General features: G+C 49.2%; 1 protein-coding gene across 1 annotated transcript; it reads right to left on the bottom strand.

The window, feature by feature from the left end:
* Positions 1-349: 349 nt before the first annotated feature.
* Positions 350-1,558, bottom strand: LOC307141954 (uncharacterized protein). Its single transcript, XM_079842447.1, has 4 exons — positions 1,463-1,558; positions 1,345-1,374; positions 581-742; positions 350-479 (listed from the first exon to the last, which is right to left on the bottom strand). The coding sequence occupies exons 1-4, from the start codon at positions 1,470-1,472 to the stop codon at positions 394-396; spliced, it is 288 nt and encodes a 95-aa protein (XP_079698573.1). The 5' UTR covers positions 1,473-1,558; the 3' UTR covers positions 350-393.
* Positions 1,559-23,672: the final 22,114 nt, after the last annotated feature.

Raw genomic sequence — 23,672 nt, forward strand, 5'->3', positions numbered from 1 at the left:
CAAGAGATCAAGACTAGATTTTGTGTCCACCATTTAAAATGTGTTAGAAGAGTTACATTCTAAAACACACTGATCAGCCACAACATTAAAACCACCCGATTGAAAAACCCTCAACTCTTTGTTCCTGAACCATTTGTGCAGTGGCAGAGTGTGTGTTTGAACATGGTAAAATATGTTTAAAATATATTTTCAAAAAATTTTAACATTGGTGTATGATTACAACACTTGTCTGTATTTCTGTAGATTTTTCACCTTATTCCTTCTCTTTCTAAGCACACACACACTCTCTCTCCCTCTCTAGAGATGTAAAGAGACGCTGACTAAAATCATTACAAAAGAGGCAGACTGTGCAATAATGTTTTATTTGTATATTGAGCAGATTATTTCTGAGACTCAGATAAGGATGCCCAGGACTGTCCCCACAGTGGCCCCTGCGGTGCCCACAGCCGCCTGAGCCACAACTGGGATCCCAGCCGCACCTAAAGACAAAACACACATGATTATGAAAATGAAATATCAAATGCACATTTCTTTCTATTGACATCTACGTCATCTTCCACAGTCCTGACATCTGCATTACCAGCGGCTTGAAGGACTGCAACCATCGACCCGGCAGCGACGCCTCCTCCGTTTGCCACCGCGGCAGCGCTCATCATCGAGGCGGCGTAAGAACCGACGGCGATCCCGGCACCGGTGAAGCCCGCCGCCGTCAGAACTAAAGGAGCCGCAGCGACTGCACCGGCTGACACAAACTCACCGATCAACATCACTTTACAGGTGAACACACTCAGGGGACACTAGCGTTAACTCATGCATTCCACCACAGCCAGATAGATTACATCAAGAATGACAAAACAAATGTGTATTACAAGTTTTCTGAAATGTTATATCCAAATATGCAAATGAGGCGTTATCTAATTAAATATTAACTCATTTGCATAATATCTAGAACAAAAATCTGTCAATACAGAGAGATTTCTCTTTTTATCCCTCCAGAAAATACTGTCAACAGTCAGAAAATTTTTCAAAATGTATAAAATAAGGCAAATTATATATGAACAAACCCCTCTGTGAAACCCTTGAGAATATAGATATGAATAAAACTGTAAAGTCTGTTGTATTAAAGTGATAGAGATGTAATAATGTAAATCTACAGACACAAACAGATAAAGTGCTATGAAAGACACTCTTAAAAGTGTATTATAGATGTTTTCTCTTTACACTAATCTGAAATAACACTTTATGAGAAGCCAGAAAGCAGTCTCTCAAATTCTCTTTGACTTTGACTTTTTCAGCATTTTTAATTCTAGATGATTAAATGATAGTTAGTTTGTTAGATTTTACCTGCTCCAGCACCAGCGAGGACGAATGTTACTAATATAGAAGAGAAAATAAGGGTCAGATTCCTGTAATGCTGGTAAAGCAACATTAAGAGTCTGCAGTGATATGATAAGGTACTTACACAGACCCATCTTCTGTCGGAATGAGCCCTTGTGTGTGTGAGTGTGAGCTAAAGCTCTCTGGGTGGACACTTCTCCAGAAATGAAACTGATCCTGATGTCCACTTTGAACCAGTTCTTTGTAGTGAACTTTCATTTTTGACTAGATGATGCAGAGTTTAAGGCGCTATATTTTCCTCTTCCATTTAAAACAACAACAACAAAAACATTGTTAATTATGTTATTAAATTGTATACATACAATTATTTTTAATTAACAAGTGTCATGTTTAATTCATTATGAATTTAGACTTGATTATCAAAATATTCAGAAAAAGTGCAGTTGTACTAATTTTCAGATTACTTTTATTAGATAAAAAGATGATATATTGTATTATTTTTTAAATGGGAGCAATAACTGCCTGTTATACACTTTAAAAACAATTGTTGCAATTCACTATCACAGCTTAAAAATGTGTGTCATAATAACTTTCCCAGGTTTAACTTATAGATAGATAACTCAAATATCCAAGTTGATGCTTAACACAACTTCACATGTTGAGTTGACTAAACTTACAATTTTAAGTCAGCACAAACACTTTAAATTAATACAACATGATTTTTAGTGTTGGCTAAAAAATGCCATTTAACAAATACATTTGAACTTCTTATAAAATAAAGGAAAAATTTTTTTCCAATTGCTAACACACTAAAATTACATGGACATGGACATGACACACAGAGAGCAAAACCTCTTCTCAAGTCTTCAAAAGTCTAAACACATTTTCTGCTTTACACACATTTTGCAATTCAAAATGGCACTTTTTAAATGCACTGAACACGGTTCTTTTCATAAGACACAACAATCTGACAAAGTCACGTTTGCCATTTCAAAACACTGGCATTCAAAATGACCCTACATGAGCTAATTGGCCAATACATGAGCCACCTGGCCAAACACCTCAATGGTTAATTGTTAACACTTCAATCAGGATGTAAATACTATAAAAAGACCACAGGTGAGCACCTTTTTTTTTTACAACAACAATGGAAGATGTTGCAGAGAGAGGGAGAGGGAGAGGGAGAGGGAGAGGGAGAGGGAAAGGGAGAGGGAGAGGGAGAAGGAGAAGGAGAGAGAGAGGAAGAGGGAGAGGAAGAGGAGGGAGAGGAAGAGGGAGAGGGAGAGGGTGAGGGAGAGGAAGAGGGAGAGGGAGAGGGAGAGGGAGAGGGAGAGGGAGAGGGAGAGGAAGAGGGAGAGGGAGAGGGAGAGGGAGAAGAAGAGTGAGAGGAAGAGGTAGAGGAAGAGGAAGAGGGAGAGGGAGAGGAAGAGGAAGAGGAAGAGGGAGAGGGAGAGGAAGAGTGAGAGGAAGAGGTAGAGGAAGAGGAAGAGGGAGAGGAAGAGGTAGAGGTAGAGGAAGAGGGAGAGGGAGAGGGAGAGGGAGAAGAAGAGGTAGATGAAGAGGTAAAGGGAGAGGGAGAGGAAGAGGAAGAGGGAGAGGGAGAGGGAGAGGAAGAGGAAAAGGAAGAGGGAGAGGGAGAGGGAGAGGGAGAGGGAGAGGAAGAGGGAGAGGGAGAGGAAGAGGAAGAGGAAGAGGGAGAGGGAGAGGGAGAGTGAGAGGAAGAGGAAGAGGTAGAGGAAGAGGAAGAGGAAGTGGGAGAGGGAGAGGAAGAGGGAGAGGGAGAGGGAGAGGGAGAGGGAGAAGGAGAAGGAGAAGGAGAAGGAGAGGAAGAGGGAGAGGGAGAGGAAGAGGGAGAGGAAGTGGGAGAGGAAGAGGAAGAGGGAGAGGGAGAAGGAGAGGGAGAGGGGGAGGAAGTGGGAGAGGGAGAGGAAGAGGGAGAGGGAGAGGGAGAGGGAGAGGGAGAGGGAGAGGGAGAGGGAGAAGGAGAAGGAGAGGAAGAGGAAGAGGGAGAGGGAGAGGAAGAGGGAGATGAAGTGGGAGAGGAAGAGGAAGAGGGAGAGGACGAGGGAGAGGGAGAAGGAGAAGGAGAAGGAGAAGGAGAAGGAGAAGGAGAGGGAGAGGGAGAGGGAGAGGAAGAGGGAGAGGGAGAGGAAGAGTGACAGGAAGAGGAAGAGGGAGAGGGAGAGGGAGAGGAAGAGGGAGAGGGAGAGGAAGAGGAAGAGGAAGAGGGAGAGGAAGAGGGAGAGGGAGAGGGAGAGGGAGAGGGAGAGGGAGAGGGAGAGGGAGAGGAAGAGTGAGAGGAAGAGGGAGAGGGAGAGGGAGAGGAAGAGTGAGAGGAAGAGTGAGAGGAAGAGGGAGAGGGAGAGGAGAGGGAGAGGGAGAGGGAGAGGGAGAGGGAGAGGGAGAGGAAGAGGGAGAGGGAGAGGGAGAGGGAGAGGAAGAGGAAGAGGGAGAGGGAGAGGGAGAGGAAGAGGGAGAAGGAGAGGGAGAGGGTAGAGGGAGAGGGAGAAGGAGAAGGAGAAGGAGAAGGAGAAGGAGAAGGAGAGGGAGAGGGAGAGGAAGAGTGACAGGAAGAGGAAGAGGTAGAGGGAGAGGGAGAGGGAGAGGGAGAGGAAGAGGAAGAGGGCGAAGGAGAAGGAGAGGGAGAGGAAGAGGGGAGAGGGAGAGGGAGAGGGAGAGGGAGAGGGAGAGGAAGAGGAAGAGGGAGAGGGAGAGGGAGAGGAAGAGGAAGAGGGAGAAGGAGAGGAAGAGGAAGAGGTAGAGGGAGAGGGAGAGGGAGAGGAAGAGGGAGAGGAAGAGGGAGAGGAAGAGGGAGAGGGAGAGGGAGAGGGAGAGGAAGAGGAAGAGGAAGAGGGAGAGGAAGAGGAAGAGGAAGAGGGCGAAGGAGAAGGAGAGGGAGAGGAAGAGGGGAGAGGGAGAGGGAGAGGGAGAGGGAGAGGAAGAGGAAGAGGGAGAGGGAGAGGAAGAGGAAGAGGAAGAGGGAGAAGGAGAGGAAGAGGGTAGAGGTAGAGGTAGAGGGAGAGGGAGAGGAAGAGGGAGAGGGAGAGGAAGAGGGAGAGGGAGAGGGAGAGGGAGAGGAAGAGGAAGAGGGAGAGGGAGAGGGAGATGGAGAGGAAGAGGGAGAGAGAGAGGGAGAGGGAGAGGGAGAGGGAGAGGGAGAGAGAGAGGGAGAGGGAGAGGGAGAGGAAGATTTTCCAATTGCTAACACACTAAAATTACATGGACAGCACAATTATTTAAACTGACACACAGAGAGCAAAACCTCTTCTCAAGTCTTCAAAAGTCTAAACACATTTTCTGCTTAACACACATTTTGCAATTCAAAATGGCATTTTTTAAATGCACTGAACACGGTTCTTTGCATAAGACACAACAATCTGACATAAAGTCACATGTTTGCCATTTCAAAACACTGGCATTCAAAATGACCCTACATGAGCTAATTGGCCAATACATGAGCCACTGGCCAAACACCTAATGGTTAATTGTTAACACTTCAATCAGGATGTAAGCACTATAAAAAGACCACAGGTGAGCACCTTTTTTTTTACAACAACAATGGAAGATGCTGCAGAAAGAGGGAGAGGGAGAAGGAGAAGGAGAAGGAGAAGGAGAAGGAGAAGGAAAAGGAGAGGGAGAGGAAGAGGGAGAGGGAGAGGGAGAGGGAGAGGGTGAGGGAGAGGGAGAGGGAGAGGGAGAGGGAGAGGAAGAGGAAGAGGGAGAGGAAGAGGAAGAGGGAGAGGAAGAGGGAGAAGGAGAGGGAGAGGGAGAGGGAGAGTGAGAGGAAGAGGTAGAGGAAGAGGAAGAGGAAGAGGGAGAGGAAGAGGAAGAGGAAGAGGGAGAGGGAGAGGGAGAGGGTGAGGGAGAGGGAGAGGGAGAGGGAGAGGAAGAGTGAGAGGAAGAGGAAGAGGGAGAGGGAGAGGGAGAGGAAGAGGGAGAGGGAGAGGAAGAGGTAGGGGAAGAGGTAGAGGGAGAGGGAGAGGGAGAGGGAGAGGGAGAGGAAGAGGAAGAGGGAGAGGGAGAGGGAGAGTGAGAGTGAGAGTAAGAGTAAGAGTAAGAGTGAGAGGGAGAGGGAGAGTAAGAGTGAGAGTGAGAGGGAGAGGGAGAGGGAGAGGGAGAGTAAGAGTAAGAGTAAGAGTGAGAGTGAGAGTGAGAGGGAGAGTAAGAGTAAGAGTAAGAGTGAGAGTGAGAGGAAGAGGAAGAGGAAGAGGGAGAGGGAGAGTGAGAGGGAGAGGGAGAGGGAGAGTGAGAGGGAGAGGGAGAGGGAGAGAGAGAGGGAGAGGAAGAGGAAGAATGAGAGGGGGAGGAAGAGTGAGAGGTAGAGGTAGAGCAGCTAGAGGAGTTCATGGCCATTGAAGACAACAACTTTCAAATGAAATCAGAGCAACCTTAGTAGATCATGTCATCAACCATGGGCTGACAATGCGAGAGGCTGAACAGAGAGTGCAGCCAAACTTGAACCGTTTTACTGTCGCCTCTGTCATTCGGACATTTAGACTAGAGAAACGGTAATGTAACCAACATGTCATGTAGTACACATGTAGTACACCCCATGTCATAGTGTATCAGTTGGGTGACACCTATTTACTTAGTGTATGACATCCTGTATGTACTCTACTGTGGGGGACAAATCTTTAGGCTGCATTGTCCAAGCCCTATTTTTTTTTTTCTTCTAAAGGACAGAGACGAAACCATGGTGGAGGAAGGGGCCAAATGTTCACTGGGGTAAAGAAAGCTGGCATTGTAAACTTGGTTTTGGAAAATAATGAAATCCGATTACGAGAAATTCAAAGCCACATCCAAGACAACACTATATTCAACAACATTCAACGAGTCAGTCTGTCCACATTGGCTCACATTCTCAAACGAAAACCAAATCAGAATGAAACAACTTTATAAGGTGCCTTTTGAGAGAAACTCTCAAGGAAACAAAGAGCTCAGACGAGCATTTGTGGATGTAAGTACAATATTGACTGCAGGACACTACACGCAACATTGTTTCCCAGTGTACTGGATAACACCATATTGACTGATTTTTGTTCTTTGTTTTCAGGGAGTACTGGAAATGGATGCTCATGAGTTCATCTTTATAGATGAGGCTGGGTTCAACCTAGCAAAGACCAGAAGAAGGGGGTGAAACGTCATTGGCCACAGAGCCATTATAGATGTTCCTGGCCAATGTGGTGGAAACATCACAATGTGCGCTGCCATCTCTAGTATGCATGGTGTCCTCCACCGTCGTGCCAACCTTGGACCATACAACACAGCCCATATTCTCACATTTCTGGACAGACTTCACAACATTCTCACACCACCAGAGCGTATGAATGATGCAGACCATCAAATAAACCAGTACGTTGTAGTATGGGACAACGTGAGCTTTCATCGTGCAGCCCCAGTCCAAAACTGGTTTGCTGACCACCCAACATTTCTTGTACAATACCTCCCACCATACTCACCATTTCTGAACCCCATAGAAGAGTTATTTTCAGCATGGCGGTGGAAGGTATACGACCGGCAGCCCTTTGTGCTCATGCCTCTTGTATAGGGCATGGAAGAGGCGTGTGATGAGATTGCTGTGGGTGCAATTCAGAGATGGATAAGGCACTCAAGGCGTTTCTTCCCTCGATGTCTGGCAAGGGAAGATATTGCCTGTGATGTTGACAAGGCTTTGTGGCCAGACCCAGCTGTGCGGCAAGATGCTGCCTAATTATTTTTCTTGCCTCTTTTTTTTTACGGTAATATTTTTTTTTCTGAATTTTTTTTTTCAGTTTACTGTTTTTTGTGAGAATATTTTTGTTCAGTCCCATGCAAATATATCTGTTGTGCATCTGTTGCACTGACTTGTTTACCGTAGTGAAAAATAAAATGTTTCAACAGCATGTGTGTGTATCTGCTAATATGCATGTGAACAATTTGATCATTTTAGTATTATGGCAAAGCATACTAAAGATGAGGGTGCTTTTCATTATGCCCAACAGTGTGCAGTTGGTTAGACAAAAATCTGGTAATATGAATGAAGTGTGTGCCATTTCGTGCAAAAGTTTGATTTTGATAATGCTATGTGTAGTTTCGGTTGCAGTGCTTCATTTTGCAGGATATATGAGGTATTTTGCAGTTTGGGTGTGTGGTTTTGTGAATTGTGTTAAGTATTTGATAAAACCAGACTAGTTTGAAAAATTGTGTGTTAGCAATTGGAAAAAACTGTAAGATGTGCAATCAAGAAAAAAACATTAGAAAAAATTACGAAAATAATTATTATGAATATAATAGATTGTATGCACCTTTGAATATTACAGAGAAACAGTGTTTTAATGGAAGCAACATCACAAACGCAGACGCTTTAATAAACCCATTCTAAACACATTTATTTGCGTTAAAGCACTTTTTCTTGACAAACTATTTTTTTGCGACATTTGAAGTAGTGACATCAAATTCATGTACTTACAGTTTTTTTGGATTGCTTACACACTAAAATTAAAAGTAGTACACTATTAGCAAAACCTTACACTCAAGAAGCAAAACATCAGCCCATATTTGCACAACTATAAGCACATTGTCAACCTCACACTTGTTGCAAAACTCTACACACAGTGATTTGCAAAACACTAAACACACTTAACATACATTACACACAAAAATCTATCATGAAGTCACTTCTTTGCAATACCAAAGCACTGACTGTCAAATTACCGCACCGTCCAACCAATTGGTTCAAAACAGTCATCAGGTGTGCAAACACTTGTTCGCTTAATTGTAGACACACCAATCAGGTGTATAAGCACTATAAAAAGCAGCAGGTGAGTTCCTCAGTCTACAAGCACAATGGAAAGAGTCAGAGAAAGAGTAAGACGACGAGGAGGAGGAGGAGGAGGAGGAGGAGGAGGAGGAGGAGGAGGAGGAGGAGGAGGAGGAGGAGGAGGAGGAGGAGGAGGAGGAGGAGGAAGAGGAGGAGGAAGATGAGGAAGAGGAGGAGGAGGAGGAGGAGGAGGAATCAACAGAGGAGCAATCAACAGAGGAAGAGATGGAGGCCATGCTGGAGGCAGAGGCAGAGGTAGAGGAAGAGGTAGAGGTAGAGGAAGAGGAAGAGGAAGACAAGAAGGTGGTCAAAGAGGACCGAATCTCACAAATGAGATCCGTGCAACACTGGTTGATCACGTTGTCAACCACGGACTGACGCTGAGAGAGGCTGGACTGTGAGTACAGCCAAATCTAAGCCGATACACAGTGGCAAGTGTGATAAGAACATTTCGACTGGAAAATAGGTACTGTAAAAATATCATCATATCACAAACATCTGCACGGTTTCAGTAACTGCTTACAGTACTGTATTCTATGCACTATCAGCACTTCTGTTACCTTTTCCTGTAAAATTACTGTACTATTGTATGGATTTGTTTTTATATATAGGATTGAGGGTCAGGAGCGACAAGGGGGAAGGCCTCCTATGTTCACAGAACAGCAAGAGAGGGAGATTGTAAACATGGTTTTGGCCAACAATGCTATAACACTCAAGCAGCTCCAAGCTAACATTGTCAATAACCATGCCACTTTCAACGATATCCATCAGGTCTCAACATCAACACTGGCACGCATCCTAAAAAAAAAACATATTCAAATGAAGCAAATTTATCGAGTGCCTTTCGAGCGCAATTCCGAAAGGGTGAAGCGACTGCGGAATGATTATGCAGAGGTATGTATTCACTATAGCAGTGTGATCTTGCATACTGTCTCATATTCTTTTACTGTACTGTACTATGTATACTAGATCTACACTGAACTATACAATTTTGCCTGACACTGTTCTTCAGAGAGTTTTACGAATGGATGGAGAGGAGATCCTGCATGAGTTCATTTACGTAGATGAGGCTGGTTTTAACCTGGCGAGAACACGAAGGCGGGGAAGAAACATCATTGGCCAAAGGGCTATAGTCAATGTCCCCGGGCAACGTGGGGGTAATATAACACTCTGTGCAGCCATTACACAGAATGGGGTCCTCCACCGCCATGCCCATATGGGCCCTTACAACACAGCACTCATACTTACATTCTTGGACCAATTGCACAACATAACAGCAGCCAATCAAATTGATCATATGCAATACATTGTTGTCTGGGACAATGTGTCTTTCCACCGCTCTGCTCTGGTTCAGAACTGGTTTCAGCAACATCCACATTTCACTATCCTATATCTTCCACCATATTCTCCATTCCTCAACCCTATAGAAGAGTTTTTCTCGGCATGGCGGTGGAAGGTATATGATCTCCGTCTCCAGGCTGAGGTACCCCTCATCCAAGCCATGGAGGAGGCCTGTGACCAGATGGAGGTTGCAGCAATGCAAGGATGGATTCGTCATTCAAGACGTTTCTTTCCAAGGTGTCTTGCCAATGACAACATTGCCTGCGATGTTGATGAAATTCTCTGGCCAGATCCAGCTAGGCGAAGAGACGATGTATAGTTTTTTTTGTTCCTTGAACTTACAGTACAATATGTGAAGTGACATTTTGTTACAGTATTCTGGATCTCCATGTCAACATTTTGGGCGTGTTGACAAATAAATTAGTTTCTTCAGTCTGCAACATTGATCTTGTGTGGTGTTTGGTGACTTTACATTATATTTGTACTTTGTTGATGGTAGCCTACTCTAATCATGGGGAAGTAGAAGTGCTAAAAGTGTTTTAGGTTTATCACAGCAGAGTGTAACTCGTGCAAACAGAGTATGTTAATGTGAAACGTGTGTTTCATATGGTAACAAAATGTGGTTTTGAAACAGAAGTGTATAGTTTTTACAAGAGTGTTTAATTATGCAAAGGATCTGTAGTGTTTTGCTAATTGGGTGTGTGGTTGTGCTAATTGTGTGTAGTGTTTTGAAAACGCGGGCCCTGTTTTGAAAATCGTGCTTAAGCAATCCAAAAAAACTGTAAAAATTAAACTAAACTTTCTAGAGTGATGTCTAGTTCTCTTGTGTTGGTTAAATTCCTTCAACTAGCACATCTGACACACTTTACATTAGGAAAATGCTCACAGGGTGTCTCGAATGTTCCCTTTCGAGGGAACTCGCACTGCATCGGGACGACGCTTTGGGGGGTGCTCCCTTAGCATCAGCGAATCTGAAACCAGAATGCCAACTAGGCCAATCCGATTGGCGTGCGTGATGACGTCATTGTGACGGCATACCCGGAAGTATAGGGGAGCTGGAACGTAATGGCGGTAGTTATTGCTCTTCAGCAAGCGCTATCTGTCAAACTGTCTGTCTATTTACTGTTGTATGTCAGTGAAAGTGTGTGATTGAAATGAAGTGTGAAAAAGTGAGAGAGTTCAAGCAGTGTGTGCATCCTTGCCCTCGCTACATGTCGGGCTCGGATACACACCTGCTGTGTGTGCACTGCCTGGGCGTTCAGCATGCTCGAGCGGCTCTCGAGGGAGCCGCTTGTGAGCATTATGAAAGCTGACGCTCAGAGTGCTCCGCTCTCGGCGTGAGCCCCGTGGATCGGTCCCGCATCCGCCGAGGCGGTGCGGCGAGGCTGGTCATGGGGCTCACGGATGGACTGTCAGCGGGACTGGGACTGCTGAGGCATCTTCCCAGTCTTTATCTGACAGTGCAGATGTTCTCCTTCCCCGTGTGGAAGCCCGCGCTGCGGCTTCTTCCCCCGGGGCGGAGGACGCGATGTGTGAGAGGTCTGATTCTGAGGAATTAGACGTACTCAGCATCGAGGCAGTCAAAGTCATAAGCACTTCTTAAATATACAAGATTCCATCCACGCGATTGCTGGAAAAAAAAAGAAAAAAAAGGCAGCGCGCAGGTTATGGGTCTGCAATTAATGTGAACACACGCGATCGGTGTGCATGAGATACTGGTTGGCTTAACGGACGAGTCCGTATAGTAAAATAAATCAGTATTTGTCTGATATGGCTGCATTTAAGTCTGAGGATTTAAATGAGATATTATCTGACTCTGAGGAGTTAGATATTCAGTCATTTCAGACCATGTTTCACTGTATTGTGTGACACTGTTTGGCTTTTTTCTCGAGGGATGAAAGCCAATTGTATTATGACGGCTTGAACCACGTTGCTGAGGCAACGCGGGGTCTATGAGTCCGTATAAATACAAATAAAACAGTGTCGTCTGATTAAATACGGCTACATTTAATTCTAAGGAATTAAAATTGAATATAATCTAACTTTGAGGAGTTAGATATTCAGCCTATCATTCAGACTATGTTTCACCTTATTGTGGCTGCATTTAATTCTGAGGAATTAAATTAAAATATTATCTGACTTTGAGGAGTTAGATATATTTTTTATTCAGCCTATTATTCAGATCAGGTTGCACGGGTTTGGTGATTATGATGGCATTTAATTCCGAGGAATTGAGTGTCATGTTATCCGACTTTGATAAGTTGGATACTTTAATTCTGTCACCCAAGCGTGTTTAACTTGTGAACTGGATATTCATCTAAGATGGAGCCCTCCTGAAGTTGATGTCGTTCTCGCCGCCTTGTGGCCTGCGGGACACATCAGTTTCAGGCAATTGCTAATCGCAGTGTCCGCTCTAGGGTTGTGGCCCTGTTGAGCTGCTCCCTTAGATGAGGCCCCCTGGTGGCCAGCCCCCTCTCCCGGGTAGGAGCGATCGAGGTCGCCTCCCCTGTGGAGTTTTCGGGAATCGATGCTGTGTTCCCGCCGTCTAGTACGCTTCGGGCCACATCGTTTCCCTGTGCACGCGTGCTGCACCAGCCGCCTCTAGCAAGACTTGCGGTGGTCCAGCAAACGCGTACGCACACCGAAAATCTTCCTCGATTTCGCCCTGCCGGTAAGCCGCTTCAGGGGGTCGGGGAGGAGGCTCGGTTGACACCCGAGACCGGCCTCGAGAGGCTGGTTCCCTTAGCAGATTATCTCGGCGCATGGTTATGCCTCCGAATATATCAGCTTGGGGCCTGCGACTGTAGGAAGGGGCATACAGACTGCAGTCCGGTTACCTTCCCCTGAAGTTCAGTGGGGTGGTCTGGACGGCAGTGGTCCCTGGGCAGGTTCGGGTAATGGAACAGGAAGTTCACTCCCTGTTGGTAAGGAGGCCACAGAATGTGCTCCTCCGCCAGACAGGGAGTCCGGGTTCTACAGCCAGTACTTCATAGTTCCTAAGAGGGATGGCGAGTTGCATCCAACTTTAGACCGGAGGTACTTGAATCGTTCTCTGAGGAGATTCAGATTCAAGATGCTTAGCATTTCCTCCATTGTGATTCAGATCCAGTCTGAGGACTGGTCTGTCACGATGGGTCTGAAGAGGACGCATACTTCCCTGTATCCATCCTTCTGTGTCACAGGAAGTTCCTGAGGTTCGCTTTTTGGGGCAAAGCGTACCAATATCGGGTTCTTCCAGGCGGCCTAGCCCTTTGAGACTCTACACACAGTAGCGTGTTGTCGCCTTCTCAGAGAACTGTGTTCCTGGGAGTCGTATGGGATTCTCTACGTTGTGGGCACAATTGTCTCCCGAACGTATCGAGTCCATACGGGCGGTGGTCTCTAAAAAGAAGCTAGGCCACAGCATCACTGTGAAGCAGTTTAAGGCTGCTGGGGCTCATTGCGGCTGCGTCCAACAGAATATCTCTTGGCCTGCTGCATGAGACCCTTACAGTGGTAGCTGGGAATCAAGGGGTTTTCCTCGGGGGGGAAAACCATTCTGTATGATCAGGGTAACGCGCAGATGCCTTCGTTCCCTAGTCATATGGAAGAAACCTTGGTTTCTGTCCCAGGGGCCAGTGTTGGGAGCGTTCTGTTGCCGGTAATCCGTTTCAACAGGCGCCTCCCTCACTGGCTGGGACGTGGTTATGGGAAGTAAACCAGGTGGCTTTCCTTGAGGGGAAATCCATTCTGTATGATCAGGGTAACGCGCAGATGCCTTCGTTCCCTAGTCATATGGAAGAAACCTTGGTTTCTGTCCCAAGGGCCAGTGTTGGGAGCGTTCTGTTGCCGGGAATCCGTTTCAACAGACGCCTCCCTCACTGGCTGTGACGTGGTCATGGCGGCCGCTTTGCGAGAGGTCTGTGGGAGACCAGGCATTTCTCCTGGCACATCTACTGCCTGGAAATGCTGGCGGTCTACAAAGCTCTGAGGAGCTTTTTCCCGGACCTCCGCGGCCACCATGTACTGATACGGAGGTAAACCAGGTGGCTTTCCTTGAGGGGAAATCCATTCTGTATGATCAGGGTAACGCGCAGTGGCCTTCGTTCCCTAGTCATATGGAAGAAACCTTGGTTTCTGTCCCAAGGGCCAGTGTTGGGAGCGTCCTGTTGCCGGAAATCCGTTTCAACAGACGCCTCCCTCACTGGTTGGGGCACGGCAGGGGGGTTTGAGGTTGCGCCCTCTTTGCAGACTGGCGCATCACATCCTCCTGTGGTCCCAAGGGAAACTGTTGTCCATCAGGGCAATGTATGTCCCGGGGGTCCAAAATCAGGGAGCAGACATCCTGTCGAGGCAGGGGCTGAGGCCCGGGGAGTGGCGACTCCACCCAGAGGTGGTGGAGGCCATATGCAAGAGGTTCGGCCCAGTGGAAGTGGATCTGTTTGCGTCTCGAGAGACGTCCCACTGTCCACTGTGGTTTTCCCTCACGCATCCAGCTCCGCTGGGGCTGGATGCCATGGTGCAGACGTGGCCGAGGCTGCGTCTGTACGCATTTCCCCCGATTGCTCTGCTCCCGGGAGTCCTGGAAAGGGTCCGTCGACAGGGGGTCAGTCTACTTCTGGTAGCACCCCGTTGGCCGACTCGAGTTTGGTTCTCGGATATCATAGCTCTGCTAGCAGGCCAGCCGTGGGAGATTCCTCTGAGGAGGGATCTCCTATCTCAGGCGGCGGGTACGATATTTTACCCCCGCCCGGAGATTTGGAACCTGTGGGTCTGGCCCCTGAGGGGACCAGGTTCATAGAGGCTGGCCTATCGGCAGACGTGATAGAGACCTTACTCAGCTCCAGGGCTCCGTCTACGAGGAGACTGTACAGCTTCAAGTGGAATGTATTTTCCACTTGGTGCAGAGACCGTGAGGTGGACCCAGTTAACTGCCCAGTGGCTTCAGTGCTGGAGTTCCTCCAAGATCGTTTCTCTGCAGGGCTTACCCCGTCCACACTCAAGGTGTACGTGGCTGCCATTGCGGCTTTCCACACTCCTTTGGGTGATGGGCCTCTGGGTAGGTACCAGCTGGTTGTACAATTCCTCCGTGGGGCTCGGAGGATGAGGCCTGCGGCTCGGTCCAGAGTTCCAACCTGGGACCTGGCAGTGGTTCTCGAAGGATTGGCTGAGGCCCCCTTCGAACCATTGGAGTCGGCTGGACCAAAGGATCTGACCCTTAAGGTGGCTTTTCTCCTTGCCATTACCTCTCTCAGGAGAGTGGGAGATCTCCAGGCCTTGGCGGTAACGCCGACCTGCCTGGAGGTTGCCCCGGGAGGAGTAAAAGCCATCTTACACCCTAGGCCGGGCTACGTGCCTAAGGTGCCATCAAGGGTGGTCAGGTCATTGGTCCTGCAGGCATTTCATCCTCCGCCTCATGTGACGGCGGAAGAGGGGAGGCTTCACCTACTCTGCCCGGTTAGGGCTCTAAGAGTTTATCTGGCGAAGTCTGCACAGTGGAGGAGATCACAACAACTATTGGTGTGTTTTGGTTCACCTAAGAAGGGATTGCCTGCGTCTACTCAGACAATCAGTAACTGGATTGTCCAGGCGATTACCATGGCCTACCAGGTGCGCAGTTTGCCTTCACCTGTGGCCGTGAGGGCTCATTCCACCAGAGGCATGGCCTCTTCGGTGGCCCTTCTTTCTGGGGTCCCCTTGCAGGATATCTGCGAGGCGGCCGGGTGGGCTACCCCACACACTTTTATCAGGTTCTATAGCCTGGATCTCCCTACGACGCCTGGTGCTAGGGTGCTCCAGTCCTAGCTGTGCCCGGTTTCCGGCTTCACACTAGGGCAGGCGCTACCCTTCGGTGTGGCCTAGTGGGTACTCGTTCCCCAAAGCGTCGTCCCGATGCAGTGCGAGTTCCCTCGAAAGGGAACTGCTCGGGTTATGTATATAACCCTTGTTCCCTGAGAAGGGGAACGAGCACTGCATCCCGACGCTACACCTCGGCGCGCCTGGAGCGCATGCTTCAGAGCAATTACTACCGCCATTACGTTCCAGCTCCCCTTTTATACTTCCGGGTATGCCGTCACAATGACGTCATCACGCACGCCAATCGGATTGGCCTAGTTGGCATTCTGGTTTCAGATTCGCTGATGCTAAGGGAGCACCCCCCAAAGCGTCGTCCCGATGCAGTGCTCGTTCCCCTTCTCAGGGAACAAGGGTTATATACATAACCCGAGCAGTTTTCCACTACCTCTGGAAGTGATCGAAACTGGACAAGTTCAAAGTGTTTTAGGCCCGTTTACACCAGTATTTAACGCCGTCCACTTGTGATCTGATCGACCAAAACTCTTCTTAATACCAGCAGTAAACAGGGCCAGAGAGGTTAAATATGTCTGTGAAAGCAGCAGCTGTTTGGCCCCTGTGCACTACATGTTACTTAGCAATTGTTGATGACCTTAAAAGCAACGTTTCTTTCTATTTTACTGCCTGGTTATTGGCAAAGACTTTATATAATGAAGACGGTGCACTCCAGTTATTTATGAATGGGAGAAAGTGCAACGCCCAAATATGGCAAATAAGTCCCACCTTCTAAATGAAAGAGCCAATCGTTGATTAGTAAAGTCATGGCTCCGGTTGCTATAGAAACAGGCAGTGTTCTGAGACACGTGCATGCGCATTAGCTTTGTGCAGGCTGAAAAATACTATTTTTCTATTTTTATCACGATTTGAGCGTTTAGAAACTAATTGTATGAGACAGTTGTTGTCAGATTTCATTGGTGATTTAAAACATAAAATGTTATTGTGAGCTTGGCAAACAGATATGAAGAATTTGATGTTTCCCCATTCAAAGAGATAAGAGGTGCACTTGCCTGCCTGAGAGGCGTTTCAAAGATGGCCGCCGAGTGAAATGACTTGTCTTAAAGGGACTTTGTGTACACTTTACAGTAAGGCAATTTTTTGTAGCTTCAGTTGGTTGGTGTATTATTGTGGCATTATCTTAAAAATATAGAGTATGTAATATGAACTGTAAAATATTAAGCCACCAGAATGGATATAATTCCTTATGGATATAACCGCACACCAGCTATCAGTGGAGAGGACAACAGAGCGACAGAATGAACAGTCAGAGTTACACCCCTACACGTGTTACGAGTCTGTTCCCTTTTAAAAGCTTCTCTCCATGCTGGGTTTCATTCACTAATGAGAAGGTTATTGTTCGACCGGTTGTGAAGCATGTGTGACAAACACATCAAGAACTTTAAATACCTCTGATGATGATGTCACTGGAATGCACACTCGTGAGAGGCTATAAATAGATGTGAAACAGATGCACCTTTAGGTTTCTTTTTCTTCAGAAACTGCATTGTGTGTGTGTGTGTGTGTGTGTGTGTGTGTGTGTGTGTGTGTGTGTGTGTGTGTGTGTGTGTGTGTGTGTGTGTGTGTGTGGTGTGTGTGTGTGTGTGTGTGTGTGTGTGTGTGTGTGTGTGTGTGTGTGTGTGTGTGTGTGTGTGTGTGTGTGTGTGTGTGTGTGTGCGCGTGTCCTCTCGCTATGTCCCTTTGTTAGGAGTTTGAGCTATTTGTTAGGGTGCAGTATTTTCTGAAAGAAAAGAAAAAAAGGGAAGTCATCATGTCACAATCTATCAGGAGATGCATGCCTCCCCATTCACGGCCCTTCCCTGATTAAGACTCTCATGAGTTCTGCTTTGAGTGCTTCAGGTCCTCACGCCCTGGCCTTTCTTCAGGCCGCCGCCTCTTGCTTCTGCTGAGATGGAGCTGTGAGCGCTCCTCCTGTGATTATGAAATCCATGAGGAGTTACTCGAGGTGGTGATTTGTGCAGTGGTCAGATTACAGCCGCACTGGCCACAGGAACAAAAGACCCTAAACACTCAAAGTTAGAGCAGATTCTGTCTGGTGGCCAGGGCCTCAGCCTCGGTCTCTCCCCTTCTTTAATGATCTCCATGACGAGTGAACTTGTTAATTTAAGTCAAATATACACTATATTGCCAAAAGTATTGTGCTGCCCCTCCAATTCACTGAGTTCAGGTGTTCAACCCCTTCATGGCCACAGGTGTGTAACTCCAGCTCTAGGCCTGCAGACGCTTCTACACACATTAGAGAGAGAATGGGCCGCTCTCAGGAGTGTGTGTGTGTGTGTGTGTGTGTGTTCGCTTCTACACACATTAGTGAGAGAATGGGCCGCTCTCAGGAGCTCAGAGAAATGAAAGCTCTAGCATAAGTTCTGCTGGGGAGACTCAATTACTACGTCACTTATTGCCTTCATTCTAACCCAATTATATTCTCATGCTCACCGTATAAAAGCCCGGTACTTACACATGTTTGAGTTCGCAGATACTGAAGTGATGATTACGCAGATCTGAAGCGACGATTACGCAGATCTGAAGCGACGATTACGCAGATCTGAAGCGACGATTACGCTTAACGATCTGGATGTCGGTAGCGGTCGATCGCTGGTCCTATTATAAAGTTAATAATATGCACACAGCGGCGTTCTAAGTCCATGTCAGCCATCATTCTATTCACCGGGCTGTCGCGGCAACAGACACGAGTGCCTTCACTAACGAGAGCAATCTCGCGTTCAGATTCAGAACAATCACTTCCACGGAGGACTATTGGGCATGTTATCAAAGACACGGCTGTGATCTTCATCACCATTCTGGCGTCATCTCTACATCAGCATTCACCACAGCGATATGTATATGATTATACATTCCGATGCCGATTGGGTGTAGTATTTTACTCTTTCTCAATTTTGTCGCAAGCATGTCTGTACAGTGCAGACACAAGCATCATATGAGACGCGCACAGGTGTCTGCCGGTCTGCTCGTGCAACGTGAGCGCTCGTTAGGGCTCACTTGTGTCGTAATCCATAGTGCTGTAAATGATTCGCATGACAACGGCCTGTATTGATGGCAAATTGTTTAGAAAAGCTGAAACAAATCAGATGGCACAGCATATTAGCCTCTATCACTCTCCCTATGAACGCAAGGAAACCAACATGAGTTTAAAGCAACATGCACCCAGTTAATCGGGGCTCATGATTAACAGAGTTAAGCTGGAATCGCAATGGGTTCTGTGTTATTAATCAATACAATTGAATTAAATATGCTAATTTGCTCAGCATAGTTTTTAAGTAGGCTACAGCACCGACATCAGTGCTTTGATCCGTTCTCATTCAATGGTGTTATTCTCTTGCAGCACTGTGAGTTCGTCACATACAACATGCAATTAAAACTGACACAAAGTTTTAAGCTTAAAAGTGTTTTTGGGCTGTCATCCAGCAGAGTACATCATCTGCTCAATCATACGGGGCACCCAGCGTTGAAATGGTTTCCCTTAGTGATTTGACATGGCTTCCTTTCTGATGAGGAAGTACTGTAGCGTTCTGTGTTCCATAAAGGTGTCGTCTTATTGCATTATAAATATGCGCTATATTATATATTAGTCAATTGAAATAAACACGTTATGTATAGTAATTGATGCTTTGTTTTCGCTTAACTCCAGTTAATTACTTGTGTTTTATTCAGCTGATATCTGTATACCTCTTTCTATTTTAGTAACTTTAGAATTTAGTATTACGGTTCACTTGGTCCTTCCGTGCTAGGACGCATGGCTGCAACTAGTATAAAACAAACGTGTATCTCGCTTGTACTCACAGCACCATAGGTCAGGTAAGGTTTGCATACTAAACGTCTCGGTTACGGATGTAACCCTCGTTCCCTGAGGAGGGAACGGAGACGTAACGTTAGTGACTAACGAATGGGGGTTTCGCTTAGAAGCCTATCAACTTCGAGTTTAGAGAAAACGCCCAATGGCGTGCCAATGCCATGGGCATGCGGAATTTGCATACGTAACTCCGCCTCACTGCGTGAGTATATAAGGAAGTACGAGGCAATATCGCATTATGTTACCTGCTTGAGGAGCCAAGACTGAACTCCTGCGTTCCAGGTAGCACAGCTGATGTGGCAAGGGGACGTTACGTCTCCGTTCCCTCCTCAGGGAACGAGGGTTACATCCGTAACCGAGACGTTCCCTTTCGTTCAGTCACTACGACGTAACGTTAGTGACTAACCAATGGGGGTCCCAATATAATCCCGCCACTCAGCTGTCTTCCAGCGCCCTGCGTAAGTGTGAGTACCCTGTCGTAAGACTAGTACGGACGAAGGACTTTCATGTCTCACTTAACACAGGAATACCAAGGTACACTGGGAAGCATATCCCAGTGAGGGAATGCCAAAAATGCCTACCCGTGGGGAGGACTTAAGAGACACATATGACCCGCTGAGGGCTGCATATGGAAGATCTCTAGGGTACCAGCCGAAGGTGGATTTTTAACCCTAGGGGTGGCGGGGACACGCCAAGGGAAGAAACCCGCTCACTGCGGAGACTTACGGTGAAATACACATGTGGGGGTCGCCGGAGGGAACCATGCACATGGGGCACCTGGCCGGACATGAGGGTCTGGGCTCGAAAGGGCAGACTGAACTGATGTCGGCGTCGACAGTGCTGGAGGAGCTCAGGGCTCTCGGGGAGCTCACCTGAGGAAATATCGCATGTATCCAGTCCGTGGAGTGGAGTGACGAGCAAGCAAAGACACCTGAGCCTGGCCCATCACCGGCCCCTCGGGGGGGCGAGTACATAGTCGGACACTGGCTCCACTCGGAGATAGTAGAATCTGGCGAATGTGTTGGGTGTCGCCCAGCCTGCAGCTCTGCAGATGTCTGCTAGCGAGGCGCCATGCGCTAGAGCCCAAGAGGAGGCCACACTCCGGGTGGAGTGTGCCTTCACACCAAGGGGACATGGTCGGCCTTGCTGCTGGTAAGCCAAAGCAATGGTGTCCACTATCCAGTGAGACAGCCTTTGCTTTGAGAGAGCACTTCCCTTCCGCTCTCCACCATAACAGACAAAGAGCTGGTCTGAGGTCCTGAAACACTGCGTCATGTCTACGTAGGCGCGGAGGGCGCGTACTGGACAGAGCAATGCCAAGGCTGGGTCTGCCTCCTCCAAAGGCAGCGCTTGCAGGTTCACCACCTGGTCCTTAAACGGAGTGGTGGGAACCTTGGGCACATATCCAGGCCGGGGTCTCAGGATCACGTGAGAGTTAGCCGGTCCGAATTCCAGGCATGCTTCGTCAACCGAAAATGCCTGCATGTCCCCGACCCTCTTAACTGAGGCCAATGCGGTCAGCAGAGCCGTCTTCATAGACAGGAACTTAATATCAAACGACCGCAATGGCTCAAAGGGAGGTCTCTGCAGAGTAGTTAACACTACTGCGAGGTCCCAAGAGGGTACGAGAGGAGAGCGAGGAGGATTCAGTCTCCTGGCTCCCCTCAGGAACCCGATGACCAGGTCGTGCTGACTTACCTTTTTGTTCTCCAAGAGATCGTGGTGGGCAGATATTGTAGCCACATATACTTTGAGGGTGGAGGGAGACAGCCTTCGCTCCAGCCCCTCTTGGAGAAACTCAAGCACGGACCCGATCGGGCATTTCCAGGGGTCTTCTTGGCGGGAAGAGCACCAGGTGACGAAGAGGTTCCACTTCAACGCATAGGCATGCCGAGTGGACTCTGCCCTAGCGGAAGTGATGGTGGCGACCACCGTAGGTGGTAGGCCACTCAAACCTGCCGCGTCCCGTCTAGGAGCCACACGTGGAGGCTCCAGAGGTCGGGACGTGGGTGCCAAAGGGTGCCCCGTCTCTGAGTAAGGAGGTCCGGTCTCAGAGGAATAGGCCAGGGAGGGGCTGTCGCAAGGAGTACGAGTTCGGGGAACCAGGTCCGGCCGTGCCAGTACGGGGCAACCAAAAGGACCTGCTCCTTGTCCTCCCTGATCTTGCACAGGAGCTGTGCGAGTAGGCTCACTGGGGGGAACGCATATTTGCGTAGGCCCCGCGGCCAGCTGTGCGCCAGTGCATCCGTGCCGAGCGTGCCCTCGGTCAGGGAATAATACAGGCTGCAGTGGGAAGAGTCGAGGGAGGCAAACAGATCTACCTGTGCGTCGCCGAACTGTTCCCAAATCAGCTGAACCGTCCGGGGATGGAGTCTCCATTCTCCCGGGAGAGGCTGAAACCGCGAGAGCTCGTCGGCTGCGTGTTTCAGGACTCCCGCAATATGGACAGCACGAAGGGAGCTTAGACCGCCCTGGTGGTTGATGTACGCTACTACGGCCGTGTTGTCTGTCCGGACAAGTACATGTTGGTCCCTCAGCAGCGCTCGGAAGCGGTGCAGGGCGAAACGTACTGCCAGCAACTCGAGGCAATTGACATGCAGGAGGCGCTGGGGTCCTGTCCAGGAGCCCGCGGCTGCTTGTCCATTGCACATGGCACCCCAGCCCGTGGCAGAGGCATCCGTCGATACAACAACATGCCTGGACACTCGTTCTAAGGGCACACCGGCCCGGAGAAAACTGAGGTTCGACCACGGGGTGAGCGTCTGTAGGCAGGCCCGAGTCACTTGGATCCGGAGCGTGCCAGACTGCCATGCCCATCTCGGGACTCGATCGCGAAGCCAGTGCTGAAGCGGTCTCATATGAAGCAATCCGAGCGGCGTTACCGCGGCTGCAGATGCCATATGCCCCAGGAGCCTCTGAAACAGTTTCAGTGGAACCGCACTCTTGCTCTCGATTTGACGGAGGCAAGTCAGCAGAGACTGCGCGCGCTCGCTCGAAAGCTGCGCGTACATGGCGACCGAGTCGATCTCCATACCGAGAAAAGAGATCCTCTGCACGGGGCAAAGTTTGCTCTTTTCCCAGTTGACCCGAAGGCCCAGACGGGCTAAGTGGTGGAGAACCAGATCTCTGTGTCCGCAAACCTGCTCTCGAGAGTGGCCCAGTATGAGCCAGTCGTCGAGGTAGTTCAGGATGCGAACCCCGTGCTGCCGAAGGGGCGCAAGGGCTGCCTCGGCGATCTTCGTGAAGACGCGAGGGGACAGAGATAGCCCGAATGGGAGAACCGCGTACTGGTATGCCCGCCACTCGAAAGCAAACTGTAGGAACGGTCTGTGTCGAGGAAGGATGGAGACATGAAAGTAGGCGTCCTTCAGGTCGATCGCTGCAAACCAATCGAGAGGACGAACGCATTCGAAAAGGCGTTTCGCAGTCAACATCTCGAACGGAAGCCGGTGAAGGGATCGGTTCAAGATGCGAAGGTCCAGGATTGGCCGTAACCCACCGGTTTTCTTGGGTACAATGAAGTAGGGGCTGTAGAACCCCGACTCCATCTCGGCTGGAGGGACAGGCTCGAACGCACCCTTCGCCAGCAGGGTGGCAATCTCCGCACGCATGACGGGGGCATGGGCCCCGGTCACGGTATAGCGGACTCCCCTGAAGCGGGGAGGAGCCTGCGCGAACTGAATTTCGTAGCCGCGCCTGACGGTCCGCGCGACCCAGCGGGACAGCCCCGGAAGCTGAAGCCAGGCTTCCAGGAACTGCACCAACGGGGTCATACGGACGGTCGACGTACCCAGGGTGGGGCAGCGAGGCAGCGTTACCGGCCCGGACAGGGGAGGCTGTTGGGCGTCCCGGGGTCGGGGCATGGTTAACGGCTGCGTCCTGACAGAGGAGACCAGGGAAGGACGCACGTTCCACTGGGGTCTGCTCTGCCAGGGGGCTGGCGACAGAGAGGGATGCGAGTGGCTAGACCCGAGGGTGGCGCGCACTGTCATCACCGGTCTCTGGGTCCTCAGAGACAGGAACATGAGTTCTTTCCCAAGCGCTGCTAGCCCGGGGGCCAGCAGCGGAAGGATTTTCCCCCAGCCCTCCACCGGGGGAAGGAGAGGCCCTGCTACCATCCCCTGGGAAGAACTGGAACCCATCTCTGAGTTGTCCACCTCCAGCGTGGCGTTTAACCAGACTGGGGAGCGGACTGGGCGACATCCTCAACCACCTCCACGGCGCGGCCCAGGTGAAGGCTGCTGCTGGGGCCGGGCGGGAAGAGGGAGGGCGCCCTCGGCGGCGAGCGGACTGAGGCGACTGAGCCGGCGGCTGGTGCAGCAGCTGGCCGCCGGGGCAGTACGTGTTACAGCCTCAGTCTGCTCTGGGGCGGCCGAGAACTGTTGGGCGCAGTTCCCAGCCACGCCGCCGAAGAGGCCAGCCTGGGATATGGGTGAGTTGAGGGGGCGGGCCCACTCAACGTCCTCCACATCACCAGGTAAGGCCAGGTGTTCTCCCGGACCACAGCTGTGGACATCGCCCGACCCAGAGAGCGTGTGG

This window comes from Gobio gobio (genome assembly GCF_949357685.1).
Source record: "Gobio gobio genome assembly, chromosome: 18".
Classification (NCBI taxonomy): domain Eukaryota; kingdom Metazoa; phylum Chordata; class Actinopteri; order Cypriniformes; family Gobionidae; genus Gobio; species Gobio gobio.